This window comes from Musca autumnalis, unplaced genomic scaffold, assembly GCF_047663935.1.
Source record: "Musca autumnalis isolate F117 unplaced genomic scaffold, ASM4766393v1 scaffold_1, whole genome shotgun sequence".
NCBI lineage: Eukaryota > Metazoa > Arthropoda > Insecta > Diptera > Muscidae > Musca > Musca autumnalis.
Genome location: NW_027411644.1, coordinates 213,595,888 through 213,608,281, shown reverse-complemented (window position 1 = coordinate 213,608,281; position 12,394 = coordinate 213,595,888). Strand labels below are relative to the sequence as shown.

At 36.5% G+C, this 12,394-nt stretch overlaps 1 protein-coding gene across 1 annotated transcript in view; it reads right to left on the bottom strand.

The window, feature by feature from the left end:
• Ptx1 (pituitary homeobox homolog Ptx1) overlaps positions 1–12,394 on the bottom strand; it is a 95,899-nt gene that overhangs the window by 18,208 nt on the left and 65,297 nt on the right. Inside the window, exon 4 of the mRNA XM_073960070.1 lies at positions 11,824–12,080. Coding sequence (XP_073816171.1) covers positions 11,824–12,080 — 257 coding nt within the window. The remainder of the gene's footprint in view (positions 1–11,823; positions 12,081–12,394) is intronic.

Sequence of the window (12,394 nt, the reverse complement as noted above, 5' to 3'; positions counted from 1 at the left end):
TTGACTTTAAGTTTTTTATCCACGTTTTGTGGGCATTTTAGCATATAACGGCCAAACCATTGAGATTTTCGATCCAATACGAAGACAAGAATTGTAGCCAAGGCAGTGATTAAGAACTCTCTAATACATCGCAAAAGCATTGGAACACTCCTTCAGGCAGTTTTGGCCTTGAGAAAGTGCAACTTTTCAAAAAATGTCGATATGGCACTGTGCTACAAAATTTAATCAGAAAAATATTCAAGCGTTCTGATGCAAAATTCTATCGTGTTGGGATCCATGGACACCGAAAATGCCTTTAGTTCGTTTGGGTCACTTCGTTTTATTTTTTTTATAACGGCAAAAGTAGTGAAAATCTGGGATTCTTACATTTTCAAATTTAAACGGGCATATCTTCTTATTTTCACAAAGGATTTCTATTGATCCTTCTTCCTTTTATAGGGGTGAAGTATATAATATACCGAACAAGTTATTATTTTTTAATCGGTTCACAAATGGCTAAGTTATAGTGGTTTATGTCTGAAAACCCCACAAAAAACTATAACTGAATTTCTCACAATTTTTAAAATAAATATTGAACAAAACAAAAAAACGTTATATTTTTGAAAATTATGAGAAATTCAGTTATAGTTTTTTGTGGGGGGTTTCAGACTTAAACCACTATAACTTAGCCATTTATTAACCGATTTAAAAAAATAATAACTTGTTCGAAAGATACTATTCATCCCTTTAAAAGGAAGAAGGATCAATAGAAATCCGTTTTTAAAAAAAGAAGATATGCCCGTTTAAATTTGAAAATGTAAGAAACCCAGATTTTCACTACTTTTACAGTTATAAAAAAATAAAACGAAGTGACCCAATCGAACTAAAGGCATTGTCGTTGTCCATGGATCCCAACACGATATAATAAACGCTTGAATACTTTTCTGGTCAACTTTTGTAGCACAGTGCCATTTATCGACATTTTTCGAAAAGATTGCACTTTCTCAAGGCCAAAACTGCCTGAAGAGAGTTCTTAATCACTGCCTTGGCTACAATTTTTGTATTTGTATTGGATCGAAAATCTCAATGGTATGGCCGTTATATGCTAAAATGTTCAAAAACGTGGATAAAAAACTTAAACTCAAAATCGGGAGGCTGGATATTCGCGGTAGACCTATGGTCTAGTGGACTTTTTTGCTCAGTTCAATCCCAGGAATCAGAAACGCGAAGGGCTCATTAAGGTTTTCAAATCGCCCCGGTCTAATGCCCACTGTTGCTCGAAAACGGATGATCCGACCATCACCCGATCAGAACATTTTCTTTAAGCGAGACACAATTGACCTCTCACTTCACGTCTCAAACATGTTTTCACCTTATTTACTCCTATTTTTTGCGAATTCCATGGCACTAAGATTCATAAGGGTATTTTAAATTAAGAGTATACCCTTGTCCGTCCATAAAATACTCGAAAAATGAGCGTAAATGGGGTGACCAAAATGCATGAGGCGTGAAGTGAGAGGTCAATTGTGTCTCAGAATATCCCCGCTTTTTAACAAATTTTTGACGGATTTATGGTGAAAAATTACCCACATTGTCTTTAAAATCGAAATTTTAATTTAGACAGTTAACATTTTTTAAGGAATATTTTTTAATTGCGTTTCGCTTAAGGACAAGATTATTAGGTTCTTAATGATCCCACAATAATATATGCTGACCGGTTAATTCGTTTGACACACTCATTTCTAGGCTTAAATTTCATTGAAATCGGTCATATATAGCGTGTTTCGTGCGCCAAATGCCTTACATCGGGCGAAAATATATATGGGAGCTATATCCAAATCTAAACCGATTTCTATATAATTTGGCACACTTATTTCTAGACAGAATCCCGGCACACATCCCAATTTTATTGAAATCGCACTTTTATAGCACTTTTCGTGCATCAAATACCTAAAAGCGGCCGAGAATCTATATGGGAGCCATATCCAAATTTGAACCGATTTCTATGTAATTTGGCACACTTATTTCTAGGCTTAATTCCGTCGCACATTCCAAATTTCATGTAAATCGGATATATATAGCGTGTTTCGTGCACCAAATGCCTTAAATCGGGCGAAGATATATATGTGGGATATATCCAAATCTGAACCGATTTTTAGGAAAATAAATAGCGTTCGTCCTTTGGCAAAAAAAAACTATCTTCCCCAGTTTTCATGCGAATCGGACAATAAATGCGACCTGTACTTTGTTTACAAAAATACATGGACAGACGGAGAGACAGACTGACATGCGTAAATCGACTCAGAAAGTTATTCTATGTATATCCCTAAAAGGAACTATGAGCATATCTCGTTTCCTTTTGCATGTTACAAACTAATGCACAAAGACCCCTTACCACAAGGTGGTGTAGGGTATAAAAATGCTATGGAAATGGAATGTGATCAGAAGAAGAAAATTATTGTGATAGGTATTTGAAGACAAATTCTGGTCATCGGTGCTTCAAAACTGTGAACTTACTCTAGTTAGAATGTGGAAATATTTGTATTTATATTCCGGGTGCCATTGTACTGAAGTGGTTAGCGGTGAATCCCCAGACCCGAAATTGCACCATCGCCCCAAAATTAAAAATTGTCACACATTTTCGCAGATTCTGCTTCCAAAAGAAGGCATTCTCTTCATTAGCCCCTCAAAATTAATACCTCCTTAAATTGGTAGTTGACAGTCAGTAATTGAATGTCAATAACAAATATCCTGAAAACCATATTTTCTATATAAAAATCTGTCTGTGGCATTTTGCTATAAAATTCAAAATCTATACTGAAATTGTTCTATTTTTAAACACTTTATTACCATTGTCCCTTTATTATGCGATTAACTTAAAGTCAAACAAAAACTATTGTTCTCTTTCCAGTATTTCATCCTTCTTCTGTGAAATGGCAAACAACAACAAACAAAAACTAATATTGTCATTCTTTAAATGGAATACAAAAGAGTATAACAAAAGAGTACGAAAAAAAACTTGTGTTTGCACAGGATAATCCCTTTTTTATAAATTGTGTTAAATTTTATTACCTTTTTTTGTGAGCGTTTGTTGCAACAAGGGAAATGGTATAAAGAAAGAAAACGGAACAGCAGTATATTATGACTTTGCAGGAGGGTTGCATGCTCGCTCTAACATCATTAATTTCCATGTGGTTTTGGCATTCATTTCAAAATCTAAGCAACTCTAAAGGGAATAATTTCCACAACCACCACCACCAACAGCAACAACAATAATAACATTGATATACCCTTTAACCCATTTCTTAAATGTCCCCCCTTCTCTGATGTGGTGCTAAACGCAAATTCAATGTTGATGACAAATTATAAAAGCATTGTTTAACATTTAGATTTGATTCTATTACTTTTGGCAAAAACCCATCAATTTTATGAAGCTGCTGCTTGCTGTCGAATCAAGCACTGTCACCCGGAGAAGGGCAATAAAATGCCTCATATAAAGTATTACATTGTGGATGGCAGGAAAAAGGCATTCAGCCAGCCAGCTAGTGAAGTGAAAAAGGGGAGAGAAGCTAACTGAAGCGTTGTATATAAATTACAACAATATGGGTATCATTAGGTGTAAAATATGCTTTTGTTGGTTTTGCATTTGTTTGGAAATCATCTTGCCGGGCCATGGCGGTGGGGTTTCAACATCGCTCGCAACACATGTTAAAATTGACATAATTTCGCATCATAAAAATTCCATAGTGAAACTGAGTGGTGCAACAGTCAAAACCCAAACAAAGGACATAGACACTTGTTTTATGACAAGAGTCAGAGGTAAGGTGATGGCGGCGGTGGTGTTGGTGACCAAAGGATCATTATAATGGCAATTATGCCAATGATTATTAGAATTACATAAACTCTGGTGGTTTCCCGGTGTTTTATTTCGCCCTGGTTTAAGTCATCCCTTATCACAGACAACTCTTGAGCGGATGAGAAAACTTTGTATAAACCATTTCTGCATGTTTATGTTCAAAGTTTTGCATTTTCATGATACTGCGATAGAATACGAAGAATCGTATAGAAGAAGAAAATGTGAACACATGTTCAAATGATACAAATTGCTGGGAAATTTGCATTAAAAATCCATGAAATTGCCATTACAATGAGAGAAGGAAACAAACAAAACAAATTTGTCATCATCATCAGTGTCAACATAGAAATTTCAGTTTCGTTTTGTAGTTGTGGTAAAAGTTTTCTTTTATTGCCATTTCTATTGCATTATTATTGTGAGTGGTGTGAGTGAGTATGGTAATTGTTATTTGGCAAACAGCTGTTTTCATTTCGTTCTTTGCCTAATAGTATGCAGCAGGTTTTAGTTGCTGGTGTTAATTTTTGGTCGCTTTAACCCTAATTGGTATTTTATGATCAATTCACATGCTTTTCAAGCGCCAATACAGAGTGTGGACATTGTGGGTGTCTGAAGTCTATTTATGGTCAGAACCAAGGTCTGATAGTAAGCCCAGCTGACTATTTAGTTTGTTGTTGAAATACAAAAAAAAAACTCAAATCACAATAATGTGAAATCTATTATACTTATACGTAGTTTACATTTACGAAATCCACTCGATTTCAACTGTCCATTTCTTTGCGTATACGTCAAATGAAAACTCATCTGAAATCCATTGCATTTCATTTGACGTTTAAGCAATGGAATTGACAGTATTATTGTCAAAAGTAGTCTAACTGACCGGCCTTGTGTAAGCCTTGATCAGAACTTAGCATTGAAAATACACAATTCCCCTTTCAATCCTAAATTTCCGTTCACAAGTAGACTTCAGACTAACACAATATCCTTAGTATTAAAAACACTCGTTCTCTCTCCCTCTTGAAAAAATTCGGACTGATAGAGTGAGTACCAATTGGATAGAGTACCAATTGGAGTTAACGCGTCAGTTATAAGATCAGCGACTAAAATCTCCTGCATACTTTTAGGCTAATCAAAAGTGTGAAATGAAAACAGCTGTTTGGCAAATTTCAAATACCATTTCAGAAGTATCAGACTTAAGTGTAACGCGTACCAACAAAAGTTTATCTAAACGAAGTAGCTGATGCATGTCCTTTAACTGCACTTCTGCGCAAAAATTTTGAAATTTTGTACCGAATATTCCCGAACGCGTGGACTTATATAAAAGTCTTTGAAACTGATCTACGTCTGGAATTAATGCAAATATGTGCAATGTTTGGACCAAATTTGTCACTCTCTTCGAAAATTTTCGTGTGCAACATTTAAGCGAATAATTTTGAACTTTACTCTCGTTAGCCTATTGGTCATTGTCGGAAAATGATAACTCATTTTGGATGTAATTTACCCGTTGTCCTTCCATAGATACTTTGTCAACTGGTCGTAAGTGATCCGTTGTCATTATGATATTTCAACAGGCCTTCTTATGTCTATTGAAGATCCTAAAATAAAATATTGATACCCTTAGTAGTCGATTGAACACCTCAAGATATCTTCCGTTATCTACTGAAGGCCTCAAGAAGTCTTTTGTTGCCTATAGAAGACCTCAAGAGGTCTTCTGATGTCTACAGAAGTCATTTGTTGTCTATAGAAGCTTTCCCGGTCTTCTGTTGTCTGTGGAAGACCTAAAGAGGTCTTATGTTGGCTATGGAAGACCTCAAAAGGTCTGCTTTGTTTATTGAAGACCTCAAGGAGTCCTCTGCCGTCTATTGAACACCTCAATATATCTCCTGTTGCTTGTTGAAGACCTCAGGAGGTCTTCTGTTGTCTACTGAAGACCTCAATAGGTCTTCTGATGTCTACAGAAGAATTCGAGAAGTTATTATTGTCTACAGAAGCTCTCCCAGTGTCTTCTCTTGTCAAAGGGATATTTCAACAGAGCTTCTGTTGCCTGTGGCAGACCTCAAAAGGTCGTCTTTGTTTATTGCAGACCTTTGTCGTCTCAAGGGATCTTCCGTTATCTATTGAAGGCCTCAAGAAGTCTTTTGTTGTCTATAGAAGATCTCAATAGGTCTTCTGATGTCTACAGAAGTCCTTTGTTGTGTATAGAAGCCCTTCCGGTGTCTTCTGTTGTCAATAGGATATTTCAACAGGTCTTCTATTCTCTATAAAGGACCTCAGTAGGTCTTCTGTTGTATATAGAAGACCGCAATCGGCCTTCTGTTGTCTACTGAACACCTCAAGAGGTTTTCTGTTGCCTACTGAGGACCTCAAGAGGTCTATTGTTGCCTACTGAAGACCTCAGGAGGTTTTCTTGTCTAATGAAGACCTTAACACGGAACGAAAAGTGTGTTAGCTAGGCGAGTTGCTTAAGCTGTAAGCTTAAGCTGTAAATAAATAAATAGCTTAATCTGTAAATAAATAGGTGCCTCAGAATTTCTTCCTTTGCCCTAATTAGCAGAAACAAATAAGTCATATATGGCCTGATAAGAGTGATAGCCTAGTTAAGATAAGCTAAAAGAAAATTGGAAAATAGTTTTCCAACAATCTCAAATTGTGTTGGACTATCTCTCTCAATGAGCATTGGTCGATCTTCTTCATTACGTTTCGCTAATTGGAGCCAAGTCGTTCATTGGTTCATTTTCTTTCAATATTACAAGCGGTACATCCTAGTTGTCGTCAAGTCGAACAGGAGTTTCTCAAAAATTTCAAATAGTGTTGGACAATATCGTTCATTGAGCTGAGCGATATTTTTCATTCCGTTCACCAAAAGGAACCAGGTCTTTCATTTCGTTCGTTGGCTCATTTTCAAGTTGCAATCAAATTGGACAAAAACTTCTTAAATAGTTTTGGGCAATCTCTTTCATGGAGTGAATATATCCTTTTTATTTCGTTCACCAATAGAAACCAGGTCGTTCATTTCGTTTGTTGACTCATTTTCGTTCAATATATTCTAAGTTTCCACGTTGCAATCAAATTGGACAAGAGTTTCTCAGCAATCTCAAATAGTGTTGGGCAATCTTGTTAATGAAGCCGATTGATCTTCTTCATTTCGTTCACCAATAGGAACCAGGTTGTTCGTTTCGTTCGTTGGCTCACTTTGCGTTCAAATTGGACAAAAATTTCTTAAAAATCTTAAAAAGTGTTGGGCAATCGCGTTTATGGAGTGAATTGATACTTTTCATTTCGTTCACCAATAGACACCAGGTCGTTCATTTCGTTCATTGGCTCATTTTCGTTCAATATAGCCTAGTTGTCTAAGTTTCCACGTTGTAATCAAATTGGACAAGAGTTTCTCAACAATCTCAAATAGTGTTGGGCAATCTTGTTAGTGAAGCCGATTGATCTTCTTCATTTCGTTCACCGATATGAAGCAGGTAGTTCATTTCGTTCGTTGGCTCATTTTCGGTCAGTGTTACAAGGGTGATAGCCTAGTTGTCAAAGGTTTCACGTTGCAAACACTTTGGACAAGGGATTCTCAAAGATCTCAAATAATGTTGTGAACAACCTCGTTCATTAAGCTGATCGATTGATTCTTGTCTTATGAAAATGCGAAAGGGAAAAAGAGGAACTAAATGAACGAATGAGCCGGATATGGTTCCGTTCGTTTATTTCACTGAATCGTTTCTTTGAACTAGTTTGTACTAATCTCAATTCACATATTCCACCGTGATTGATTTTAAAGGCAAAGGAAAAACACTTTCCCACATGACGAAAAGACCAACTAATCTCTGCGGGCGCCACTTGTATTAATGTGCCATAATCCGGAAAATACCTTTATAATCCCACATCGTACAACAACCAAAGAAAGTAGCCACAACAAATCTTGATTGCAACCAAAAACAAACACCCTTTAACACTGCGTTTTTTGTTTTTAGATAACATTATCAAATAATATCACCTTAATTACAATTGTTCGAAAATATGTCTTGTCTAACAAGCAGACAGACAGACAAACAGACCGACCGAGACGAACAAACGACACACTCCCGAATTTGTTTGGTCGATCTATTTGTCCATTCTATCTGTCTGATTACTGTCAATCGATCATTACCAAATACGTATTTTCTTGTTCTTCGAAAGTGGGTACATATTCTATTGACATTTGTTCGTCACACAGCAATCATATTGGTGGTAAAGGAAAGAAAAATTACATTATTTGTTGCTGCTTGTCCTGAAGTGGGTTTATTCATTGTCTATGCTCTTTTTAATGTTTGCCGCTAGGCGCCATCTATTCTTCGGTATATTTACAAATCATAATTATAAGTGTCGTCTCATCATTGATTTCATACTTATAAAGGGGGGTTTATTGACATTTGTGCGTGTTGTTTTTCATAACTATTTTCCGTCTTTTTGGGGGAAAAGAAAGAGGAGTTGATGGTGTTATTGACATAGAATTTTTTTATTTGTTTACAGACCTTGTAACACCTTCACAGATGTTTTAAGTTTCGTTTTTAGAAGTAGTAGTCAGTTGATTTTCAATTTACTTGGGGATTTAGAGGGATTTGCTAAGAGATCACAAGATTTGCATAGGTGTGGGAATATAGCACAACATTTACCTAGACATTTTATGTTTGCAGAGAGTCAGCTGGCTTGACGAATTCGGTAAAGCGTAGCGCAATATGGAACGCTTTGCGAAATAATGGAGTTCAACAAAAAATAATTCACATAATAAAAGCAATGTATGAGAATGTATCACTCCGAGTTCGACACATCACAGGTTGCCCTCTATCCCACTATGGTCGAAGTCTTCAAGAGAAATAGAAGATTTGCATGGGGATTTCAGCGTCATCTTGAAGACTTGGACTTTGCAGACGATAAATGACTAATATCCCACAAACATAGTGACATGCAAAGCAAAATCAATGACTTAACAGCCCACTGCAAACGCATCGGCCGTGAAGTCAACATCCCCATGCAAAAATAATGAAGCCATGCAAATAAACATCAACATCACCCGAAAATTCAATGTAGAGATTGAGTTCGTGGAACAATTTTGTTATCTAGGATGTATTATGTCAGCCCGGGGAGGAGTTGAGGACGATGTGAATTTTAAACTGGCCGAAGAACGACCTTTGGACGATGGACTAAAATATGGAGATCCCCAAAAATATCCATCCAAACCAAGCTACGTATATTCAATGCCTGCATCAAAAAAACATCATTGTACGGCAGCGAAACATGGATGACGCCAAACCCAATAATTCGGAAACTGCAAAAACAGCTAAATAAATTCCTACGAATAATTTGGCGGATCTTCTGGCCTAACACAATATCAAATATCGAACTCTGGAGGAAGTCAAACGAACAACCCATTGACAAACAACTTATGAAAAGAACGTGGAGTTGGGTGGGCCACACTCTTCGGAAAACCCCCGAGAGCATTGCAAGGTATGCTTTGGAATGGAAAGCATGGAAAGCAAAAGAAGACGTGGACGTACGAAGAACACATGGCGAAGAACACCGACAACAGACATAGCAAAAATAAACGTGTCATTTAATGAATTTAAAACTATTTGTCATGACAAAATAAAATGGAATGAACTTGTAGATACCCAATGTTCCCAAGAGGAATATATAAAGAAAAAACAACTGTAGGCGTTGATTTTCCGGCTGCTTGTGGCCCGGAACTATAGTTTTCAACTAGTCCACATATCTAGCCCATTCGGTGAACACGAAATTGAACCCTAACTCTTCACAAAACATTAAACAATCTGTCCTGATAGGGAAGCAAGGACGTTTTACTCTCTCATTCTGTATTCTGAACCATGGCTTATGGACATATGGCCATAATATGTAAATTTTATTTACTGTTACGACTCCCTGTTAGGCGTGTCTAGAGCGGTGGTGGGATTCGTAACAGTTGGCGCCCAACGTGGGGCATCGTAACATTATTTTATTCAAAAATAAATGTTGCGATATTTTTTAATAAATCAATTTAAATCGCTTTTGAATTTATGTTTGCAACACAAAGTCAACGAAAATGGGATTTGTAATTAGGAACAGTTTCTTTGTGATCTTTACTTTTAAAGAAATCCGAAAAAATAGATTTTCGATTTCCCCAGCTCAAAGTCGTCTGGAAGACACATCATGATCTCTTTAAAAGTCCACATATCTAGCCCATTCGGTGAACATGAAATTGAACTCTAACTCTTCACAAAACACAAACAATCTGCCCTGATAAGAAAGCAATGATGTCTTACTCCTTCATTCAGCCTTCCGAACCTTGGAAACCATGTCCACAATATTTGTAAATTTTATTTAAAAACCCACATCCATTACGACTTTCTGTTAGACGGCGCTAGAGGAGAACTTCCAACTGCTAGCGGTGGCGGGATTTGTTACAGATGGCGCCCAATGTGGGGCGTCGTAACATTATTTTTTAAATACCGATTTGATGATCTTTATTTTGTAATAAATCAATTAAAAATTCTTTTTAAATTTATTCCTCCAACCCAAAGTCAACTACAAAGATATCCATGACCGAAACTAGGAACATTTTCTTTGCGATCTTTTGTTTTGAAGAAATCTGGAAAAAAATTTTTCGAAATAAGTCTTGTTTCTCTTTAGTTCCTTTTATCCCTCATGATCAGCTGGTCTTAAACCTATATCTTATTTATCTATGCCACTTCATATTCCCCTCTCAATTAAGTTTTATTTTGTTTAAATTTGCAATAAAACGCCATCATCCATAGACTCATAAAAATGGCAACTTTAGCTTGTAGACATAAAGTTAAGTTAAAATATGAATGGCCCTAAACTCCATGGTGGGCATTTAAAAAAAAAAACCTATCCAATTGTTCTGACCAAACCCCCCTCCTCCATTCACACCTACCAGGGAAATAAGCCAAGCACGGTGTGATATTGCTGATGGCAGGCAGGTTTAAGGCACAAAGGAATGGCCATGGCGACGACTTCTCTTACCATGGTTACTGCTGCTGATGATGATGGTAAAAACCGCTGATGCCACTGTTAGTAAAACCACTGCAAACATGGTGTTGAAATTTATGGCAACTTTACAAAATGGTGCAACAGTAGTGAGTGGTGCCTTGGTTGTTGTGGAAATTTTGCTGTTGTTTTTGTTGCTATGTTTTTTTTTTGAACTGCATTGCGCGAAAATATACAGCTTTGTGTTCACATACTCTGTGTTTGCGGCGGGATTTTGTACGTGCTATCGTTTTTGGTAGGAGGTTTAACACCATACCGCACAACAACACGGTATTCACATTGCAGTTCACCAGGGAATGATAATATTTACATTGCAACACACAACCAGGCAGTCAAATAACAGCTGAACAACAACAATGGTAACGCTCCAATGTGGTGTAAATATTGTTTTTATTTTCCACAGATTCGTTTTTTTGTTTGTTTTGATGCAAAAATGTTTCACAGCAACCACAAATAAACAAGAACAACAACCGAAATTACAATGGCTCCATTGCGGCAGTTTTACCATGCAGCCCCACCTCACTGACCATCATCATCCTCCCATGGAGAACGAAACTTAATCTGTGTTTTAAAGCATTTAATGTATTGAGGCTGAGCGTGTGTGTTTTTTTTTTGCAGCAATGGCGCAAAACAAACGAAACAACATAACCTCAATGAAATTTACGATTCAACAAAATTGTATGGAAACATTTTGTTTTTGAAAGCCATAAATTTTACTTTAGACAAAAACACAACAGTTTGAGGTTATGTTGGCAAAAATGTTGGCCTCCCAACCCAGTTTTGTTCCAATATGATATTTTTTCGTTGAAACTAATTTCTCCCTGGCATTGATTAATCAATCACCATAAAAGTGTCTCACTTCTTGTCTAAAACAAATTTCTTGTCTTGTCTTGTTTTTTGTTTAGTTAAATAATAATTTTATCTAAAAAGTAAAAAACAACAACACTTACCCTAACACGGGCCTCAGTTAAATTTGTCCACATGGCAATTTCTTCACGTGTCGACATATCCGGATAACGATTACGACTAAAGGTATGCTCCAGCTCCTGTAATTGTTGTGATGTAAAATGGGTTCGCTGACGTCGTTGACGTTTGTTTTTCTTATCGTTTTTGGGTTCATCGGTGGTCGTTGTCATTGGCTCATCATGGCCGGAATTTGATATGTTTTCCGTTTTAATTGTTGTCTCATTGAGGGAACGATTATTGCCTGGAAAGAAAAGACAAATAATTTAAATTAAATATAAACGAAGTTTTTAAGCGTGGATTTTTATAAAGGTTTTTTGAGCTATCCCTAGAATGTGATTTTTTTTAAAGATTTATTTTGAGCTATACAGAGAGCGTGGATTTTTAAAATATTTTTTGAGCTATCCCAAGAGCGTGGATTTTTTTAAAATATTTTTTGAGCTATCCCAAGAGCGTGGATTTTTTTAGTTTTTTATCTATCCCGAGAGCGTGGACTTTTTAAAGATTTTTTTGAGCTATCCCTAGAACGTGGATTTCTTTTTAAGGATTTTTGAGCTA